The sequence below is a fragment of the Ixodes scapularis genome, unplaced genomic scaffold, assembly GCF_016920785.2.
Source record: "Ixodes scapularis isolate PalLabHiFi unplaced genomic scaffold, ASM1692078v2 PGA_scaffold3__209_contigs__length_174095766, whole genome shotgun sequence".
NCBI classification, from domain to species: domain Eukaryota; kingdom Metazoa; phylum Arthropoda; class Arachnida; order Ixodida; family Ixodidae; genus Ixodes; species Ixodes scapularis.
In genome coordinates, this window is record NW_024609868.1 from 156,083,521 (window position 1) to 156,106,503 (window position 22,983).

General features: G+C 50.4%; 1 protein-coding gene across 1 annotated transcript; it reads left to right on the forward strand.

Moving 5' to 3' along the window:
- Positions 1–5,813: 5,813 nt before the first annotated feature.
- Positions 5,814–9,556, forward strand: LOC121837342. Its single transcript, XM_042292937.1, has 4 exons — positions 5,814–5,958; positions 6,053–6,313; positions 8,772–9,063; positions 9,247–9,556. The coding sequence occupies exons 1-4, from the start codon at positions 5,814–5,816 to the stop codon at positions 9,554–9,556; spliced, it is 1,008 nt and encodes a 335-aa protein (XP_042148871.1).
- Positions 9,557–22,983: the final 13,427 nt, after the last annotated feature.

Consider the following 22,983-nt stretch of genomic DNA (forward strand, 5'->3'; position numbering starts at 1 on the left):
GTGCGGATTGAATTGGCTTGGCTAAACAAATAAAACATTTCTGAATTGGCTTACTTCGACGATGTCAACGCGAGTAGTAAACGAAAAACTATATCCATATACACTAAATATTTTTTTTTCTTTAGTAGTCATTATTTTAACCATATATTTGCTACGGCAGCTTATATTTGGCTCAACAAGCACAAACGCATCATCATCAACAAGCATAATTTGTTTATCGACATAGCAGTTGGGCAACGCTGGGTGCGGCAGTCTGCTCGTTTCATCGCATTCGTGCTCTTGGATCCACGCTCACTAGCAGTGCTCTCCGCATTTCACGTCATTTTCTTAAAAACTTTGTACTTTGAATCGCTGCACGCGATGTGTAATATCACATTTCGTTAATTTCAATAGCAATATGACAAGCCTTCCGTCCTATAAGCGACGGAAGCGGTACCTTGATGTGGGCGAAGAATTGCTGATTCCCAAGTCGACGTATTACCGCCGGCTGAAAGAAATAGGAACTTTAGATTCGCGGACTCCGATATCAGAACCGAGTTCACCAAAAATATCTGACGACTCCAACATTGGTGGGGATCTGGAGAGCGAAGACGAGCAAGAGCCGATCGACTCCGATAGCAGCCAAGATGTATACGCGTCGTCCCCGGTGCCGCCAGAATTTGCGATCGACTACGGTAACAGCCAAGATCTGTGCGCGTCATCCCCAGTGCCGGCAGAAAGAAGCGTCAATGAAGACCCGATGAGCGAGTCGGCGAGTGATCGCGACTTTATCGCGACGTCTGACGATGAGCGCAGCGCGGCCAGCGACTTCGACGAGGAGCCGCCCGACTTCCAGCCAGGGCCAGTGTTCGAGGACATACTCTCGTCGTGCTTCGAACAGTTCGGAGCGGAAAAACGGCCGAACACGGAGACGACCAAGGCAGGAGCGATTGCCATGGTAATGTCATTTATTGCAGGAAATGGCTTAACTTGGACTGCGCTTGGGCAGTGTGTCTGCATGATTAATACCATTTTCGGCAAAGATGTCCTGCCTCAGACGAAGTATGTTTTTCGGAAACTCTGGGCTGGCAAAACTAAGGATCTGGTTAACTACCACTACCTCTGCCCAAGTTGTGAGGGCATGATGAAGATGGAAGGCGCGGCAGGACACTGCGAAGTCTGCCAGCAGAAGGTAACTCAAAAGAAGCTAAGGGCGCAAGGCTCATTTTTCATGATGCTGGACATGGAAAAGCAAGTCAAGTTCCTTATTGGCAAGACCAAGGATGCCCTCGGGGAGAACCTGCTCCGACCTGCTGCAAGCCCCGATGACCCCATCACAGACATCACCACGGGCAAGGGATACCGAAAGATGCGTGAAGAGGCGAAGTTGGCAGTTGATGACTTGACGCTGACTATCAACACGGATGGTAGTCCCGTCTTTGAGTCCTCAAAGACCTCTGTCTGGCCAATCCAGTTCGTCATCAACGAGCTGCCACCTCATGTGCGCTTCAAGCACCCAACCCTTGCCGGCCTCTGGTTCGGGAAAACTCACCCAAATATGCAGACTTTCATCGGCACATTTGTGGAAGCAGTGAACTCCATGCAGCCCGTCAAGTGGAAGCATGGGTCCCACCTGTACCAGTCCAAGGCCTTCGTCCTCTGCTGCTCCGTGGATGCCCCGGCACGAGCAGCAGTTCAGAACGTGGTGCTGTTCAACGGTTACCATGGCTGTCCATGGTGTCTGATCACGGGCGAATACCGTGAAGGTAGGGAAAAATTATATTTATACGGCGAGCAAGTTGTCTTCTCGTGGAGAGGGTAGAAGAGGTGCCAAGAGTGACGTCACGATGCCGCGTTCTGATTGGACGATGCTGACATGGAGAAACATAGCTTTGTTGTCTGCTAGTCATAGCAGTGACTGCCCTGCCTGCCTTGCCTGTCAGAGATCTACCGATTCTGTATGGACTAAGACTCTATCTTCGTCAAACGGGAGGGGAAATAGCTCGAAGGGCATTCTGAATTAATTGATTTATGCTCTGTGCGCTAGGGTGTAGTGGAACGGTAAAGCCAAAATCTGTTTGTCATATTTCAAAGTTTGACACAACTGAACTGTAAAATAAGGGGATGGGAGAGTAACGTAACTATTGACACCTCCCCTACCCTCTCCGTGAGAAGCACACAACTTGCTTGCTGTATTGAGTGAACAGACCTGTATAGCAATGATTTGGGTGGCCTGCAGTAATGAGACGGACTTGTATGCAACGCTTTGGATTAATTAAAGTTGTCTCTCACAGGGAGCATGCGCTACATCGCTGATGAGCCTCCAGCTCTCAGGTCATCAGCTATGGTTTCCCGCGACATGCAGCTGGCACTGGCATTCAAGGATAGTGTCAACGGCATCAAAGGCCCTTCAGCAATGATGAACCTCCCAGGTGTGTCCCTTTTTGCTGTTTATCTACCCCGAGTGTCTTTTTAAGCACAAAATATGTTTGTGGGCTGGTTTCAGCACTTATACACCGACGCTTTGATCTCACTTTGAACGGTCCGAAAAAATTGGTTTCTCAATGTATTTGCAGGAATTTCGTACAGAGGTGCGGCTAGGTGGTGCAAGCATGGAGTCAGCGCGATATTGATATTTCCAAGGTGGTGCCTGTCCCTAGCCCATATTTATGCTGAAAGATCGGCGCTAAAATTTCGCTTCCGTGCCCCTTAAAACTGATGAACTTTCCTCGTTCACGAAAGAAAAATGAAAAACCTGTCTTGGGCGATCTACAGCGCCGTTTTGCAGGTGACGCAGACGGTGCTTGTTCACTTGAAGACGCTGCCAACAGAGGGTGCAACTGCATCGAAAGAATGCGGGGTGATCTAATTCGGGTTTTGATAGCACATGACTTAGCGAAAGTTTCTCAGTTGTGCCATTGTCGGCGGCGTCTCTAAGCGAACAACCACCGTCTGCGTTGCCCGCAAAATGGCAGCGTAGATTGCCCAAAACAGGTTCTTTTTTTTAATATTTCTTGAATGAGATAAGTTCATCCGTTAATATTTTAACTCTATGCTTGCACCACCTAGCCGCACCTCTTTGGTAAATTCCAGCAGGGTACGTTGAGAAACCGATTTTTTCGGACCGTTCAAATCGATATTGAAGAGTTGGTGTACATACTGTAGTGACACCTTCCTGAATCCTGGGAAACGAAAGTCTGCAGCGGAAGGATGTCGTTTGAGACAGAAGTCGATCAGACAAAATGTTAATGCCTTAAAAGCTCTGGAGAAGGCGTAGATTGAACCGGGGTCTTTCGTGTTGTGAACCTGATGCTGAATTAGCGGCGCTAATGGAGGGCACAAGGAAAGCGAGCTCGATATGTCATCTCTCAGCTGCTGACAGTTCCGAACGCACTGATCTAAAGTAAAGTTTTGTAACTTTGAGTTTAAGAGCCTACCGCATCCAGTGCTGCTCTGTCTGTGTTGTCGCTTGATAGGGCCCACTGGGGTAGCTAGGATACAGTGGAATAAGGTTTCAAACATTGTCACACTCACTCAGATGGTGCAAGAGTGTGCATGAGCAACACCACCTACACTCATATCACCTCAAGAAAAAAGTATATTTTGTGCATGATCCCTGTGCTGCACAAAGTAATTCTTACAAGAGTTGGTTACCAAAAAAAGAAACAAGGCTCTTTTGCATTTGCAATGTGCACAATTTGACAAAATGACAAATACCTCGTTCTGTATGTACCATTAGTATTTTAACCTCACCACGTAAAAGAAGCTAATATCGCTCCGCAAGATGCCTCCCTTTTTCATTATAGTTCTTGAGCGGGAAATGAGTATAGACAAGCTTCAAGCCTCACCGCTGAATTTTCAGTGGCACCTAAAATATGTTGGCACAGGGCCCACATTGAACATGAGCGCCACGCCAGCATTTGGCTTAAACTCATATTGCCGCATGTGTGTCGCGGTCGACAGGTGGTATAGCACCTGACTATCACGCAGAAGTCCCAGGTTCGAATCCCGGGACTGGATAACATTTTTTGTTAATTCGTAAAACCTGTGGTTCTCGAAAATTGGAGAATCTTGTCATTTGTTCTAGATCAGAATGTTCTAGTGCCAAATATTGTGGTAAGAACGTTCCAGAACATGAAGTGGCTATAAAAGAAGCTCTGCATGGCCGTACGAATTCATTCCATTGCCAGCTTTGATCCTGCTGTTATGCCGAGATTCGACGCCTGCGACGCCCTGTTATCCCTTTTAATTTGGGCAAAAGTTCGCCCCCATTAAACATTCATTTTCTTCACTCATGTTTTGCCTCGCCACTATTTATTAGTGACAATATTCTTACTGATTAGTCTGGCCCGGATATATAAGCACCAGAAACGTTCAAAATAGGCAGGTATTTAGGCTCCAAAACCCCGATATAGTGAGTGAAAAAGGCACATTAAACTTGGCATCGATTCTGTTAACTGCGCCGCAAGGAAACATTACATAATACCACAAAGGGTAACACTTTTGCTGATTTAGAACTGAACAAGCAATTTAAGTTGCTACAGAAACCGAATGTCGTGGCAATAATAAGAAAAGGCTAGCCTTCCCCTGCCTCACACCAATGCTCGGAACTACTGAGTTTCGTGAGAGTGGGCTGCAATGAATGATATCTTCAGGCTTTCAAACAAAGCTTCTTCTATTCTTCCCAAGCATTGCTTTGTACTTTCACTAAGTTCTTTCAAAGTTACTCCATGTAAGACTTGTGCATGTGAAGCACAAATCTTCATCTAGACTAAGCTCTTCTCGAAGGAATTCATCTTTTTCAGTTAGTGCACTTCTTTCTTATCTTTAGCAGAGCTGAAAGTTCCTGAATTCTTTTTGTCCCTCCATTTTGCTAGTGGTACTGGTGCCCTGCCTGTCACTTTGAAGTCCCCCTTGTGCATTTTCCGCTTGTGAGCGGAGATTGCTGAAGCGGTCTCCGCTCATGGGTGCAAGCAGAATGAAATATTTTAAAAATAGTGGTATGCCAGAGAAGCGAACAAAGACGAGATAAGACCTTTAAATTGGCATATTAGGGGCAAAATAATTTTAAAAAAAATTGTGCTTTCTGAAGGGAATTAGAAAAAAGGCAGGGACACTTTAAGAGGCCCTACTGATTAGACACAAGTCCCAGCTAAATGTTGACGCAGAACTCATGTCCAGTCTGTGCTAAGTGCTACCTTGTTCGAGGTGATTACGAAAATCCAGCACTGGGGCTGCTTAAAGCTTGACTAGGCAGTGTTGGCAGGAGGTGAGGGGGGAGAGAGAAGTACACACTCGGGGGGGGGGGGGGGGGGGTGTAAAGGGGGAGGACAAGGCAGCAGGGTCAAAGCTGGGACTTGCAACAGCTAGAAAAACAAAATTGGTGTTTCACTCCCGCTGGAGTGAAACTTTGGTGCGGCTTTCTTTCGGAGATGACGACGAGAGTGTTTGCGTCGTCGAGGCACAAAATGTGCACCAAGTTCATTTCTACAGCACATTCGGTCACAAGTGCCTTTGCCACGACAGCGCAGGAACTGGAGTAAATTGTTTTGTATTTTGGGATATTTTAAATTATTTATATTTTTTAGAAAATTTTAAGTTCACAAATTTTTCATGCAGAAAAATTCTAAAGCATTGTATATGTAGTCTCTTTGCAATGCCACAAACTGGGATCTCACAATTTACTAAATAATTAGCCATCTCAAACCTTTTGTATGGATAACTGAAGCAGAATTATAGCTCAAGTGCAGTACAGCTGGTGACCACCTATAGGCTCACAGATCATTATTTATAGTGACCACACCCCGGTTTCTATCAGAGGTCATATGGAATTAATGGGGGATGTTTGCTTGCTCGCACGTTTTGATCTCGTCACTGGCTACAGTGTCGAGTACATGCATTGCGTGCTGCAGGGAGTGGCAAAGCAGGTGGCTGAACTGCTTTTCTCCTCGTCAAACTCAAACCAGCATTTCTACATAGGTACAGTACCTATCCGCCATACCTCTTGTGCTTAAGTTCTTCCGAGTTTTGCGAATGCTGACCAGACAAACTTCCTTCTGGTTTTGAATTGCAGGAACTGCGGCCACTTTGGCGAGGGTCAACGCTAGGCTTCTCTGCATAAAGCCTCCGCATTGCATCACCAGGCTTCCTCGGTCATTGTGTGAGCGGAGCTACTGGAAAGCATCGGAGTGGCGCCACTGGCTGCTCTTCTACATGCTCCCCTGCCGGCAGGGCATCCTTCCAGTAGACTACTGGAAGCTGCTTGCAAAGCTCTGTGAGGCTGTCCACATCCTTTTGAGGGACAGTATCGCTCTTCATGAGATCCAACAGGCAGGTAAGTTGGCACTCAGGAATAAGAGTAAAATTTCAAAAACTAATTATTTTTGCTTTGGACGACTATTATGCTAGGGAGTGTCTACATCCACGCCAGGGGACGTAGCCACGTCGGGAGGAGATAAGGCTCCATCCACGCACTACGTCACTTCCGGCGCACCACGTCACTTCCTGCGTGGACGGAGGCAGTTCTTTTTTTCTTGGTCGAGGAGTTTGGCCTTTTGTGTATTAGCACGGTCGCGCTTCTGATATGCCTCGAGTTTTGGTTGCCGGGGATTCGATGGTGAAATACTTGTCCCAGTATTTCTCTTCGAATAACCGGATGGCTGTCGAAGTGCGGGCGTTTAGTGGCATTAGGATCGAGGCTTTGTTTTCCAAGGTGTCTGACACAATGCTCGATTTTGGCCGTGCGTTACAAATACCGTCGGCTGGCCGCTCAGATCTTGGATTGCAGTCCGGCGATGCAAATCGTCTTTTCTTCCGTCCTTCCGAGGTGGGAGAATAAGTTTTCTTCGTTGGAGTGTCAGCGTAGTCAGAGTGCCGAAATCCAGGAGTTGAATGATCGACACGGAGACGTGAACTGGCTCCTGCAGGAGTTCTGCCGCAAGGAGGGCTTCGTGTTTATTGGTGATCACGTGGACGAGTGGCATCTGTGCATCGGCTACTGTTTTATTTGTCATAAAATAACCTGTTTCTGGAATCATTTACCCAGTTTTCTCGATTGAATGCTCTCATTATGTTTGTTATTACTTGGACTAATGCATGTTTTCCCTTCTCTCACAATCTTTGGGAGATTGCGAGCGTGCGCGCAAGTCAAGAACATACGGAGCGGTGGGCTCGCACTTGTCCCCTTTGATGCACATAAGCTCACACTAAAACGCCTCTAACCAAGCCAACTACACACACGACGAAGACCCACCAGCCTCACCGCCCCGCCTCAGCAGCGATGTACAGATGGGCTAAAGCCCCGGGGACCTTAGCCCATGTGTGCGTGTGTGCGTGCGGGCTCCCGCACGCATGCCGCCTACACACGTGTGTGACTCCTGGACAACATAACTATAAAGATATTTATTGATACTATTTTTTGACGCATGATATTTGCTATTAGTCTTAGAAAACAGTAAAAAAACTAATAAAGTGTTTAAGATTTCGTAAGGTCACGTGATATATTAACTTTAAAAACAACAATAAAATGTCACCTCTTTATTTTTATATCCCATATTTACTTATAAGAAAGCATAATATGTACATCAAAAGAAATTATGTGCTTATATTATAAGTCACATGACCTTTTGCGTGGATGGAGCCTTATCTCCTCCCGACTTGGCTACGTCCCCGCGCGTGGATGTAGCCTCGGCCATTATGCTACCAGTCATGGAATGCTAATAAAAGTGTTACTGCAGACAGAAGTTATGAAAGTGGTGAGAATAACAGAGGGGATGTTCATATGCATTGCAACAGTTGCCATGTAATGTCTATATTTCACAGTATATTGTCCCACTAGCTTCGGGCATTGCACGAAATAAGTAGGCTAATGGAAAAAATGTGAAGCAGCATATATCAATGGACAGGGAGGGCGATGATGTATTGGAGTAGTTTTCATCTGGTGACTGCAACCAGTGATGTAGAGCTGGAATGTTTGATATGTCTTTTAATCACCCAGGCACATAGCCACAGGGGAGGCCCATGGGGCCCGCCCCTCCCCCCCCCCCCCCCCCCAATATCTTCCATTTTGCGGAGACCTCCTCTTCTCCCTCCCCCTCATCCAGCATTTTGTCTGCCTCTTCAATTTTTTGTAATGCCCATGGCATCGCCGCCGAAATTCTGGTGAATATTTCTGTTTCCACTTGAGTGTTGCAACGCTTCCACCAAAATTTGATGCAATACCTATGTTCAAGCTGTTTGGCTGTTTTGCAGGAAAAAAAAATGACGAGCACCGATTACGATCATCTGGTGGGCTAGTTGGTTGGATCATTATGTGGAATTAACAACGCAAATACAAGGAAGGATAGTTGAGGGAGACATGATAGAGTGCAGACTAACAACTGACGTTTATCATCCCTTTTTTCTTGTATTTGTGCTGTTAATTCCACATAATGAGCACTGACAACACTTCCTCACTCAGAGGCTGATTGCCCGCAACTCACATTTTTTGCGGGCCTGATAAAATTCATGCCTGCACATTAATGTTCCCTCCACCTCCCCACCGGAGGACGCTGTCTGCACTTTATTTGTTTCCGTGGCACAAATTCAGACACATAAAAAAATGTTTGAAAAGCGGCAGAGGCTTTATTGCACGACGTTTCGGGAAGAGACTTTTCTTCCTTTCCAGCAGTCTGTGCCAGCAAAAATTTTGAAATGAAAGAATGGAGCATTAAGTTGCAGCATTTAGGCATGTGAAAATGTGCTCATAATGTCTGGGTACTCAACTTCGTTCTGTTTTCTGTTTTGTTTTTCAGAGCTGCTGCTCGAGACCTTCGTTGGCCGCAGCAAGACACTGTTTGGCGTGACCTCTGCCACATTTAATGTGCACCAGTTGCTACACCTATGCAACTGTGTCCGTCAGCTCGGCCCACTCTGGGCCCACTCTGCCTTCGCTTTCGAAGGGGGGAATGGCAGGATTGTGAAGCTCGTGTCAGCCGCGCGAGGACTCCCTGACCAGATTTTGGAGCGGGTCGTGATGGCTCAACAGGTTGAGTGTCTCCTGGCAACAGCGAAGTTGCCCGACAGGGAACAGGATGTGTGCACGAGGTTTCTCGGTTTCCCTCCTATTCAGAATGCAAGCCATGTGGAGGGAACATGTCTGCTTGGATGTGGAAGCGCTGTAAGCTTGAGTGCAGTGGAAAAGCGTGCTCTTGAGCAGCACTGTGATTTACCTTGCACCACTGGAACAGAGTATGAACGCTTCGTCTTTGACCGTAAGGTATTCCACAGTGCTGCCTACACTAGGCCAGAAAAAAGCAACACCACGGTCGTCTCCACACAAGATGGGGAGTACTACAAGATTGAAAAAATCATCCTGTTGTCACTTCCCGCCCAGACATGTGTCCTCCGCTGCCGTCCAATTGTCCTGATGGAGGAATCATGCATGCCACCGCACATCAAGGAATGTTTTCTTTCAGAAAGCGAGGCCCTGACCGTCCTACAGCCCAGTAGTATCAAGGACAGCTGCCTGTATATAGACTTTGTCAGTGAAAACAAGTCATTTGTGTGTGATCTACCAAACAGCATTGAGAGGGATTAGTTCAACTCGCTTTTGTGTAAATATGTTATTCTATGTAAATATCACATTTGGTTGACCCACTGTAGATAGGGGAATTTGATACTGTAAAGCATGTTGCAAAATGTTTTGCACGTGTTTGTTTTCTGTAGGAACGGTATACTCGAATGCAAAGACAAAATTTATTCTCAAGTACAAAGCACCACTAAGGTGGTACCAAAGGAGTCCTTTCAGTTGTTTCAAATTGTATAAACAGAAGAGAGCTGCATGTACATAAACTTTCCTTACAGAAAGAAACTTCATTTGTGATTTACTTCATGTCATGTAAAAAGGCTGCTATAATCACAGAAAAAAGCCAAGAGATATGCAAAGCAGAAATTACCATATAGACCAACGAGCACGTGTCCTTGCACACAAAATAAAAGAGGAGGAGGATAGTGATGGTGACACCCTGGGGGGTTTAATAGAATGTGACGATGCTGGGTCTCAATATTATGCTCTACAGAGAAGCGTGGAAACAACTATAAGTCAAGCATGACGACATTTAATGAAATGACACCGAGATAAAAACTTTCCTTGCGGTACAATTTCAAAAATAGTGGGTTGGTATTTCTATCAGTCTTTTCTGCCCTTATTCCTAAATAAAACTAGCTTTTTATCTGGAACAAAATCTTTAGCTTCGTTGACTTTTTGGATTGATGGCATGAAACCATTTCCCATTTTGATTCCGACGGGATTTTATACACAGGTTTAATATAATGGTGGAAGCATCTAGTAAAATTGTGGAAGGATTAGCTCACCTCAATAAAACAAAAAAATCGGACTATATATCTTCTCATGTATCACATGTAGACATAAATAAAAATTTGGGTCACTGTGGTATTTATTTTGGACAAATGAAGCGAATAATATCAGAAAATTGTTTCCTCTCCATTACACTTTTTTTTTCAGTCGTAATAAACACCAGAATAATATTTTGATGATTTGAAAAAGGGACGGCGAGAATTTTTCCAGGGACAAAAAATTGCGAGACATTTACGTTTCTCTGTAATGCGAAGTTAGAGCACAGCTCTTGAGGTGTTTTGATTTTCCTATATACTGTTGGTAAAGAATTTAATTGGGTATTTTTCTTCTACCTATAAATGGTGCATATATACACCAATTAATTAAAATAGGTAATCACGTGCCTCTATACCCTCCTGCTCCTCTTCTATACCTTCCTCTCCTCCTCTGGAAAATATTCAAATTTTTTTTTCTTCCTCCAGTTACGGCGACGGCGAGGCCGCGAAATGCGGGAATGGGCGCCTAAAAACTGCGCTATGAAACTTTTTTTATTTTTTTTTTGTCACTCCGAGAGTCGGTTTTCATACTTTCAGTTGATGAATCCACCACCTTCGGGCACCCCTGTAGTAAATCGTTGCATGATACGTTCCCAAGTTCATTTTTACGAGTCATCTTAAATACCCTGCAGATCAGCGAACACGAGAGCGGTCGTGTCCGTTCACGTCGTCTCCGAGTGGTCTCGTACCTGCTCTGGCTTAGACTTTTGCCTGTCGCAAAAAGCAAGTTGCCGGTGATCGCTGCCCACATTTTTGGATCGTTAAAACAGTTCGCTGCACGCACTTCTTGAGGGTTGCAACGTCGTCCCGAGCTAAAACTCGCACTCACGTCCCATAAATCTGTTCAAGCGCGTTCGCCAAACGCCGAATGCCGTAACGCCGTAACGCCGACGTTCGCAACGAGAATGCCGTTCGAGTGGTCTCGTACCTGCTCTGGCCCAGACTTTTGCCTGTCGCAAAAAGCAAGTTGCCGGTGATCGCTGCCCACCTTTTTGGATCGTTAAAACAGTTCGCTGCACGTACTTCTTGAGGATTGCAACGTCGTCCCGAGCTAAAACTCGCACTCACGAGAACGCCGCCCGAGTGGTCTCGTACCTGCTCTGGCCCAGACTTTTGCCTGTCGCAAAAAGCAAGTTGCCGGTGATCGCTGCCCACCTTTTTGGATCGTTAAAACAGTTCGCTGCACGTACTTCTTGAGGATTGCAACGTCGTCCCGAGCTAAAACTCGCACTCACGAGAACGCCGCCCGAGTGGTCTCATCCCTGCTCTGGCCCAGACTTTTGCCTGTCGCAAATAGCAAGTTGCCGGTGATCGCTGCCCACCTTTTTGGATCGTTAAAACAGTTCGCTGCACGTAGTTCTTGAGGATTGCAACGTCGTCCCGAGCTAAAACTCGCACTCACGAGAACGCCGCCCGAGTGGTCTCGTACCTGCTCTGGCCCAGACCTTTGCCTGTCGCAAAAAGCAAGTTGCCGGTGATCGCTGCCCACCTTTTTGGATCGTTAAAACAGTTCGCTGCACGCACTACTTGAGGGTTGCAACGTCGTCCCGAGCTAAAACTCGCACTCACGTCCCACAAAATCTGTTCAAGCGCGTTCCCCAAACGCCGAATGCCGTAACGCCGTAACGCCGACGTTCGCAACGAGAATGCCGCCCGAGTGGTCTCGTACCTGCTCTGGCCCAGACTTTTGCCTGTCGCAAATAGCAAGTTGCCGGTGATCGCTGCCCACCTTTTTGGATCGTTAAAACAGTTCGCTGCACGCACTACTTGAGGGTTGCAACGTCGTCCCGAGCTAAAACTCGCACTCACGTCCCACAAAATCTGTTCAAGCGCGTTACCCAAACGCCGAATGCCGTAACGCCGTAACGCCGACGTTCGCAACGAGAATGCCGCTCGAGTGGTCTCGTACCTGCTCTGGCCCAGACTTTTGCCTGTCGCAAATAGCAAGTTGCCGGTGATCGCTGCCCACCTTTTTGGATCGTTAAAACAGTTCGCTGCACGTACTTCTTGAGGATTGCAACGTCGTCCCGAGCTAAAACTCGCACTCACGAGAACGCCGCCCGAGTGGTCTCGTACCTGGTCTGGCCCAGACTTTTGCCTGTCGCAAAAAGCAAGTTGCCGGTGATCGCTGCCCACCTTTTTGGATCGTTAAAACAGTTCGCTGCACGTACTTCTTGAGGATTGCAACGTCGTCCCGAGCTAAAACTCGCACTCACGTCCCACAAAATCTGTTCAAGCGCGTTCCCCAAACGCCGAATGCCGTAACGCCGTAACGCCGACGTTCGCAACGAGAATGCCGTTCGAGTGGTCTCGTACCTGCTCTGGCCCAGACTTTTGCCTGTCGCAAATAGCAAGTTGCCGGTGATCGCTGCCCGCCTTTTTGGATCGTTAAAACAGTTCGCTGCACGCACTTCTTGAGGACTGCAACGTCGTCCCGAGCTAAAACTCGCACTCACGAGAACGCCGCCCGAGTGGTCTCGTACCTGCTCTGGCCCAGACTTTTGCCTGTCGCAAATAGCAAGTTGCCGGTGATCGCTGCCCACCTTTTTGGATCGTTAAAACAGTTCGCTGCACGTACTTCTTGAGGATTGCAACGTCGTCCCGAGCTAAAACTCGCACTCACGAGAACGCCGCCCGAGTGGTCTCGTACCTGCTCTGGCCCAGACTTTTGCCTGTCGCAAAAAGCAAGTTGCCGGTGATCGCTGCCCACCTTTTTGGATCGTTAAAACAGTTCGCTGCACGCACTGCTTGAGGGTTGCAACGTCGTCCCGAGCTAAAACTCGCACTCACGAGAACGCCGCCCGAGTGGTCTCGTACCTGCTCTGGCCCAGACTTTTGCCTGTCGCAAAAAGCAAGTTGCCGGTGATCGCTGCCCACCTTTTTGGATCGTTAAAACAGTTCGCTGCACGCACTACTTGAGGGTTGCAACGTCGTCCCGAGCTAAAACTCGCACTCACGAGAACGCCGCCCGAGTGGTCTCGTACCTGCTCTGGCCCAGACTTTTGCCTTTCGCAAAAAGCAAGTTGCCGGTGATCGCTGCCCACCTTTTTGGATCGTTAAAACAGTTCGCTGCACGCACTTCTTGAGGATTGCAACGTCGTCCCGAGCTAAAACTCGCACTCACGAGAACGCCGCCCGAGTGGTCTCGTACCTGCTCTGGCCCAGACTTTTGCCTGTCGCAAAAAGCAAGTTGCCGGTGATCGCTGCCCACCTTTTTGGATCGTTAAAACAGTTCGCTGCACGCACTACTTGAGGGTTGCAACGTCGTCCCGAGCTAAAACTCGCACTCACGAGAACGCCGCCCGAGTGGTCTCGTACCTGCTCTGGCCCAGACTTTTGCCTGTCGCAAAAAGCAAGTTGCCGGTGATCGCTGCCCACCTTTTTGGATCGTTAAAACAGTTCGCTGCACGTACTTCTTGAGGATTGCAACGTCGTCCCGAGCTAAAACTCGCACTCACGAGAACGCCGCCCGAGTGGTCTCGTACCTGCTCTGGCCCAGACTTTTGCCTGTCGCAAAAAGCAAGTTGCCGGTGATCGCTGCCCACCTTTTTGGATCGTTAAAACAGTTCGCTGCACGCACTACTTGAGGGTTGCAACGTCGTCCCGAGCTAAAACTCGCACTCACGAGAACGCCGCCCGAGTGGTCTCGTACCTGCTCTGGCCCAGACTTTTGCCTGTCGCAAAAAGCAAGTTGCCGGTGATCGCTGCCCACCTTTTTGGATCGTTAAAACAGTTCGCTGCACGCACTACTTGAGGGTTGCAACGTCGTCCCGAGCTAAAACTCGCACTCACGAGAACGCCGCCCGAGTGGTCTCGTACCTGCTCTGGCCCAGACTTTTGCCTGTCGCAAAAAGCAAGTTGCCGGTGATCGCTGCCCACCTTTTTGGATCGTTAAAACAGTTCGCTGCACGCACTACTTGAGGGTTGCAACGTCGTCCCGAGCTAAAACTCGCACTCACGAGAACGCCGCCCGAGTGGTCTCGTACCTGCTCTGGCCCAGACTTTTGCCTGTCGCAAAAAGCAAGTTGCCGGTGATCGCTGCCCACCTTTTTGGATCGTTAAAACAGTTCGCTGCACGTACTTCTTGAGGATTGCAATGTCGTCCCGAGCTAAAACTCGCACTCACGAGAACGCCGCCCGAGTGGTCTCGTACCTGCTCTGGCCCAGACTTTTGCCTGTCGCAAAAAGCAAGTTGCCGGTGATCGCTGCCCACCTTTTTGGATCGTTAAAACAGTTCGCTGCACGCACTACTTGAGGGTTGCAACGTCGTCCCGAGCTAAAACTCGCACTCACGAGAACGCCGCCCGAGTGGTCTCGTACCTGCTCTGGCCCAGACTTTTGCCTGTCGCAAAAAGCAAGTTGCCGGTGATCGCTGCCCACCTTTTTGGATCGTTAAAACAGTTCGCTGCACGTACTTCTTGAGGATTGCAATGTCGTCCCGAGCTAAAACTCGCACTCACGAGAACGCCGCCCGAGTGGTCTCGTACCTGCTCTGGCCCAGACTTTTGCCTGTCGCAAAAAGCAAGTTGCCGGTGATCGCTGCCCACCTTTTTGGATCGTTAAAACAGTTCGCTGCACGCACTACTTGAGGGTTGCAACGTCGTCCCGAGCTAAAACTCGCACTCACGAGAACGCCGCCCGAGTGGTCTCGTACCTGCTCTGGCCCAGACTTTTGCCTGTCGCAAAAAGCAAGTTGCCGGTGATCGCTGCCCACCTTTTTGGATCGTTAAAACAGTTCGCTGCACGCACTACTTGAGGATTGCAACGTCGTCCCGAGCTAAAACTCGCACTCACGAGTACGCCGCCCGGGTGGTCTCGTACCTGCTCTGGCCCAGACTTTTGCCTGTCGCAAATAGCAAGTTGCCGGTGATCGCTGCCCACCTTTTTGGATCGTTAAAACAGTTCGCTGCACGCACTACTTGAGGATTGCAACGTCGTCCCGAGCTAAAACTCGCACTCACGAGTACGCCGCCCGGGTGGTCTCGTACCTGCTCTGGCCCAGACTTTTGCCTGTCGCAAATAGCAAGTTGCCGGTGATCGCTGCCCACCTTTTTGGATCGTTAAAACAGTTCGCTGCACGTACTTCTTGAGGATTGCAACGTCGTCCCGAACTAAAACTCGCACTCACGAGAACGCCGCCCGAGTGGTCTCGTACCTGCTCTGGCCCAGACTTTTGCCTGTCGCAAAAAGCAAGTTGCCGGTGATCGCTGCCCACCTTTTTGGATCGTTAAAACAGTTCGCTGCACGCACTTCTTGAGGATTGCAACGTCGTCCCGAGCTAAAACTCGCACTCACGAGTACGCCGCCCGGGTGGTCTCGTACCTGCTCTGGCCCAGACTTTTGCCTGTCGCAAATAGCAAGTTGCCGGTGATCGCTGCCCACCTTTTTGGATCGTTAAAACAGTTCGCTGCACGCACTACTTGAGGATTGCAACGTCGTCCCGAACTAAAACTCGCACTCACGAGAACGCCGCCCGAGTGGTCTCGTACCTGCTCTGGCCCAGACTTTTGCCTGTCGCAAATAGCAAGTTGCCGGTGATCGCTGCCCACCTTTTTGGATCGTTAAAACAGTTCGCTGCACGTACTTCTTGAGGATTGCAACGTCGTCCCGAGCTAAAACTCGCACTCACGAGTACGCCGCCCGGGTGGTCTCGTACCTGCTCTGGCCCAGACTTTTGCCTGTCGCAAAAAGCAAGTTGCCGGTGATCGCTGCCCACCTTTTTGGATCGTTAAAACAGTTCGCTGCACGCACTACTTGAGGATTGCAACGTCGTCCCGAGCTAAAACTCGCACTCACGAGAACGCCGCCCGAGTGGTCTCGTACCTGCTCTGGCCCAGACTTTTGCCTGTCGCAAAAAGCAAGTTGCCGGTGATCGCTGCCCACCTTTTTGGATCGTTAAAACAGTTCGCTGCACGCACTACTTGAGGATTGCAACGTCGTCCCGAACTAAAACTCGCACTCACGAGAACGCCGCCCGAGTGGTCTCGTACCTGCTCTGGCCCAGACTTTTGCCTGTCGCAAAAAGCAAGTTGCCGGTGATCGCTGCCCACCTTTTTGGATCGTTAAAACAGTTCGCTGCACGTACTTCTTGAGGATTGCAACGTCGTCCCGAGCTAAAACTCGCACTCACGAGTACGCCGCCCGGGTGGTCTCGTACCTGCTCTGGCCCAGACTTTTGCCTGTCGCAAAAAGCAAGTTGCCGGTGATCGCTGCCCACCTTTTTGGATCGTTAAAACAGTTCGCTGCACGCACTACTTGAGGATTGCAACGTCGTCCCGAGCTAAAACTCGCACTCACGAGTACGCCGCCCGGGTGGTCTCGTACCTGCTCTGGCCCAGACTTTTGCCTGTCGCAAATAGCAAGTTGCCGGTGATCGCTGCCCACCTTTTTGGATCGTTAAAACAGTTCGCTGCACGTACTTCTTGAGGATTGCAACGTCGTCCCGAACTAAAACTCGCACTCACGAGAACGCCGCCCGAGTGGTCTCGTACCTGCTCTGGCCCAGACTTTTGCCTGTCGCAAAAAGCAAGTTGCCGGTGATCGCTGCCCACCTTTTTGGATCGTTAAAACAGTTCGCTGCACGCACTTCTTGAGGATTGCAACGTCGTCCCGAGCTAAAACTCGCACTCACGAGAACGCCGCCCGAGTGGTCTCGTACCTGCTCTGGCCCAGACTTTTGCCTGTCGCAAATAGCAAGTTGCCGGTGATCGCTGCCCACCTTTTTGGATCGTTAAAACAGTTCGCTGCACGCACTTCTTGAGGATTGCAACGTCGTCCCGAGCTAAAACTCGCACTCACGAGAACGCCGCCCGAGTGGTCTCGTACCTGCTCTGGCCCAGACTTTTGCCTGTCGCAAATAGCAAGTTGCCGGTGATCGCTGCCCACCTTTTTGGATCGTTAAAACAGTTCGCTGCACGCACTTCTTGAGGATTGCAACGTCGTCCCGAGCTAAAACTCGCACTCACGAGAACGCCGCCCGAGTGGTCTCGTACCTGCTCTGGCCCAGACTTTTGCCTGTCGCAAAAAGCAAGTTGCCGGTGATCGCTGCCCACCTTTTTGGATCGCTAAAACAGTTCGCTGCACGCACTACTTGAGGGTTGCAACGTCGTCCCGAGCTAAAACTCGCACTCACGAGAACGCCGCCCGAGTGGTCTCGTACCTGCTCTGGCCCAGACTTTTGCCTGTCGCAAAAAGCAAGTTGCCGGTGATCGCTGCCCACCTTTTTGGATCGTTAAAACAGTTCGCTGCACGTACTTCTTGAGGATTGCAACGTCGTCCCGAGCTAAAACTCGCACTCACGAGAACGCCGCCCGAGTGGTCTCGTACCTGCTCTGGCCCAGACTTTTGCCTGTCGCAAAAAGCAAGTTGCCGGTGATCGCTGCCCACCTTTTTGGATCGTTAAAACAGTTCGCTGCACGTACTTCTTGAGGATTGCAACGTCGTCCCGAGCTAAAACTCGCACTCACGTCCCACAAAATCTGTTCAAGCGCGTTCCCCAAACGCCGAATGCCGTAACGCCGTAACGCCGACGTTCGCAACGAGAATGCCGTTCGAGTGGTCTCGTACCTGCTCTGGCCCAGACTTTTGCCTGTCGCAAAAAGCAAGTTGCCGGTGATCGCTGCCCACCTTTTTGGATCGTTAAAACAGTTCGCTGCACGCACTACTTGAGGGTTGCAACGTCGTCCCGAGCTAAAACTCGCACTCACGAGAACGCCGCCCGAGTGGTCTCGTACCTGCTCTGGCCCAGACTTTTGCCTGTCGCAAAAAGCAAGTTGCCGGTGATCGCTGCCCACCTTTTTGGATCGTTAAAACAGTTCGCTGCACGTACTTCTTGAGGATTGCAACGTCGTCCCGAGCTAAAACTCGCACTCACGAGAACGCCGCCCGAGTGGTCTCGTACCTGCTCTGGCCCAGACTTTTGCCTGTCGCAAAAAGCAAGTTGCCGGTGATCGCTGCCCACCTTTTTGGATCGTTAAAACAGTTCGCTGCACGTACTTCTTGAGGATTGCCACGTCGTCCCGAGCTAAAACTCGCACTCACGTCCCACAAAATCTGTTCAAGCACGTTCCCCAAACGCCGAATGCCGTAACGCCGTAACGCCGACGTTCGCAACGAGAATGCCGCCCGAGTGGTCTCGTACCTGGTCTGGCCCAGACTTTTGCCTGTCGCAAAAAGCAAGTTGCCGGTGATCGCTGCCCACCTTTTTGGATCGTTAAAACAGTTCGCTGCACGCACTACTTGAGGGTTGCAACGTCGTCCCGAGCTAAAACTCGCACTCACGAGAACGCCGCCCGAGTGGTCTCGTACCTGCTCTGGCCCAGACTTTTGCCTGTCGCAAAAAGCAAGTTGCCGGTGATCGCTGCCCACCTTTTTGGATCGTTAAAACAGTTCGCTGCACGTACTTCTTGAGGATTGCAACGTCGTCCCGAGCTAAAACTCGCACTCACGAGAACGCCGCCCGAGTGGTCTCGTACCTGCTCTGGCCCAGACTTTTGCCTGTCGCAAAAAGCAAGTTGCCGGTGATCGCTGCCCACCTTTTTGGATCGTTAAAACAGTTCGCTGCACGCACTACTTGAGGGTTGCAACGTCGTCCCGAGCTAAAACTTGCACTCACGTCCCACAAAATCTGTTCAAGCGCGTTCCCCAAACGCCGAATGCCGTAACGCCGTAACGCCGACGTTCGCAACGAGAATGCCGTTCGAGTGGTCTCGTACCTGCTCTGGCCCAGACTTTTGCCTGTCGCAAAAAGCAAGTTGCCGGTGATCGCTGCCCACCTTTTTGGATCGTTAAAACTGTTCGCTGCACGTACTTCTTGAGGATTGCAACGTCGTCCCGAGCTAAAACTCGCACTCACGAGAACGCCGCCCGAGTGGTCTCGTACCTGCTCTGGCCCAGACTTTTGCCTGTCGCAAAAAGCAAGTTGCCGGTGATCGCTGCCCACCTTTTTGGATCGTTAAAACAGTTCGCTGCACGTACTTCTTGAGGATTGCAACGTCGTCCCGAGCTAAAACTCGCACTCACGAGAACGCCGCCCGAGTGGTCTCGTACCTGCTCTGGCCCAGACTTTTGCCTGTCGCAAAAAGCAAGTTGCCGGTGATCGCTGCCCACCTTTTTGGATCGTTAAAACAGTTCGCTGCACGCACTACTTGAGGGTTGCAACGTCGTCCCGAGCTAAAACTCGCACTCACGTCCCACAAAATCTGTTCAAGCGCGTTCCCCAAACGCCGAATGCCGTAACGCCGTAACGCCGACGTTCGCAACGAGAATGCCGCCCGAGTGGTCTCGTACCTGCTCTGGCCCAGACTTTTGCCTGTCGCAAATAGCAAGTTGCCGGTGATCGCTGCCCACCTTTTTGGATCGTTAAAACAGTTCGCTGCACGCACTACTTGAGGGTTGCAACGTCGTCCCGAGCTAAAACTCGCACTCACGTCCCACAAAATCTGTTCAAGCGCGTTCCCCAAACGCCGAATGCCATAACGCCGTAACGCCGACGTTCGCAACGAGAATGCCGTTCGAGTGGTCTCGTACCTGCTCTGGCCCAGACTTTTGCCTGTCGCAAATAGCAAGTTGCCGGTGATCGCTGCCCACCTTTTTGGATCGTTAAAACAGTTCGCTGCACGTACTTCTTGAGGATTGCAACGTCGTCCCGAGCTAAAACTCGCACTCACGAGAACGCCGCCCGAGTGGTCTCGTACCTGCTCTGGCCCAGACTTTTGCCTGTCGCAAAAAGCAAGTTGCCGGTGATCGCTGCCCACCTTTTTGGATCGTTAAAACAGTTCGCTGCACGTACTTCTTGAGGATTGCAACGTCGTCCCGAGCTAAAACTCGCACTCACGAGAACGCCGCCCGAGTGGTCTCATCCCTGCTCTGGCCCAGACTTTTGCCTGTCGCAAATAGCAAGTTGCCGGTGATCGCTGCCCACCTTTTTGGATCGTTAAAACAGTTCGCTGCACGTAGTTCTTGAGGATTGCAACGTCGTCCCGAGCTAAAACTCGCACTCACGAGAACGCCGCCCGAGTGGTCTCGTACCTGCTCTGGCCCAGACCTTTGCCTGTCGCAAAAAGCAAGTTGCCGGTGATCGCTGCCCACCTTTTTGGATCGTTAAAACAGTTCGCTGCACGCACTACTTGAGGGTTGCAACGTCGTCCCGAGCTAAAACTCGCACTCACGTCCCACAAAATCTGTTCAAGCGCGTTCCCCAAACGCCGAATGCCGTAACGCCGTAACGCCGACGTTCGCAACGAGAATGCCGCCCGAGTGGTCTCGTACCTGCTCTGGCCCAGACTTTTGCCTGTCGCAAATAGCAAGTTGCCGGTGATCGCTGCCCACCTTTTTGGATCGTTAAAACAGTTCGCTGCACGCACTACTTGAGGGTTGCAACGTCGTCCCGAGCTAAAACTCGCACTCACGTCCCACAAAATCTGTTCAAGCGCGTTACCCAAACGCCGAATGCCGTAACGCCGTAACGCCGACGTTCGCAACGAGAATGCCGTTCGAGTGGTCTCGTACCTGGTCTGGCCCAGACTTTTGCCTGTCGCAAAAAGCAAGTTGCCGGTGATCGCTGCCCACCTTTTTGGATCGTTAAAACAGTTCGCTGCACGTACTTCTTGAGGATTGCAACGTCGTCCCGAGCTAAAACTCGCACTCACGTCCCACAAAATCTGTTCAAGCGCGTTCCCCAAACGCCGAATGCCGTAACGCCGTAACGCCGACGTTCGCAACGAGAATGCCGTTCGAGTGGTCTCGTACCTGCTCTGGCCCAGACTTTTGCCTGTCGCAAATAGCAAGTTGCCGGTGATCGCTGCCCGCCTTTTTGGATCGTTAAAACAGTTCGCTGCACGCACTTCTTGAGGATTGCAACGTCGTCCCGAGCTAAAACTCGCACTCACGAGAACGCCGCCCGAGTGGTCTCGTACCTGCTCTGGCCCAGACTTTTGCCTGTCGCAAATAGCAAGTTGCCGGTGATCGCTGCCCACCGTTTTGGATCGTTAAAACAGTTCGCTGCACGTACTTCTTGAGGATTGCAACGTCGTCCCGAGCTAAAACTCGCACTCACGAGAACGCCGCCCGAGTGGTCTCGTACCTGCTCTGGCCCAGACTTTTGCCTGTCGCAAAAAGCAAGTTGCCGGTGATCGCTGCCCACCTTTTTGGATCGTTAAAACAGTTCGCTGCACGCACTACTTGAGGGTTGCAACGTCGTCCCGAGCTAAAACTCGCACTCACGAGAACGCCGCCCGAGTGGTCTCGTACCTGCTCTGGCCCAGACTTTTGCCTGTCGCAAAAAGCAAGTTGCCGGTGATCGCTGCCCACCTTTTTGGATCGTTAAAACAGTTCGCTGCACGTACTTCTTGAGGATTGCAACGTCGTCCCGAACTAAAACTCGCACTCACGAGAACGCCGCCCGAGTGGTCTCGTACCTGCTCTGGCCCAGACTTTTGCCTGTCGCAAAAAGCAAGTTGCCGGTGATCGCTGCCCACCTTTTTGGATCGTTAAAACAGTTCGCTGCACGCACTTCTTGAGGATTGCAACGTCGTCCCGAGCTAAAACTCGCACTCACGAGAACGCCGCCCGAGTGGTCTCGTACCTGCTCTGGCCCAGACTTTTGCCTGTCGCAAAAAGCAAGTTGCCGGTGATCGCTGCCCACCTTTTTGGATCGTTAAAACAGTTCGCTGCACGCACTTCTTGAGGATTGCAACGTCGTCCCGAGCTAAAACTCGCACTCACGAGAACGCCGCCCGAGTGGTCTCGTACCTGCTCTGGCCCAGACTTTTGCCTGTCGCAAATAGCAAGTTGCCGGTGATCGCTGCCCACCTTTTTGGATCGTTAAAACAGTTCGCTGCACGCACTTCTTGAGGATTGCAACGTCGTCCCGAGCTAAAACTCGCACTCACGAGAACGCCGCGCGAGTGGTCTCGTACCTGCTCTGGCCCAGACTTTTGCCTGTCGCAAAAAGCAAGTTGCCGGTGATCGCTGCCCACCTTTTTGGATCGTTAAAACAGTTCGCTGCACGCACTACTTGAGGGTTGCAACGTCGTCCCGAGCTAAAACTCGCACTCACGAGAACGCCGCCCGAGTGGTCTCGTACCTGCTCTGGCCCAGACTTTTGCCTGTCGCAAAAAGCAAGTTGCCGGTGATCGCTGCCCACCTTTTTGGATCGTTAAAACAGTTCGCTGCACGTACTTCCTGAGGATTGCAACGTCGTCCCGAGCTAAAACTCGCACTCACGAGAACGCCGCCCGAGTGGTCTCGTACCTGCTCTGGCCCAGACTTTTGCCTGTCGCAAAAAGCAAGTTGCCGGTGATCGCTGCCCACCTTTTTGGATCGTTAAAACAGTTCGCTGCACGTACTTCTTGAGGATTGCAACGTCGTCCCGAGCTAAAACTCGCACTCACGTCCCACAAAATCTGTTCAAGCGCGTTCCCCAAACGCCGAATGCCGTAACGCCGTAACGCCGACGTTCGCAACGAGAATGCCGTTCGAGTGGTCTCGTACCTGCTCTGGCCCAGACTTTTGCCTGTCGCAAAAAGCAAGTTGCCGGTGATCGCTGCCCACCTTTTTGGATCGTTAAAACAGTTCGCTGCACGCACTACTTGAGGGTTGCAACGTCGTCCC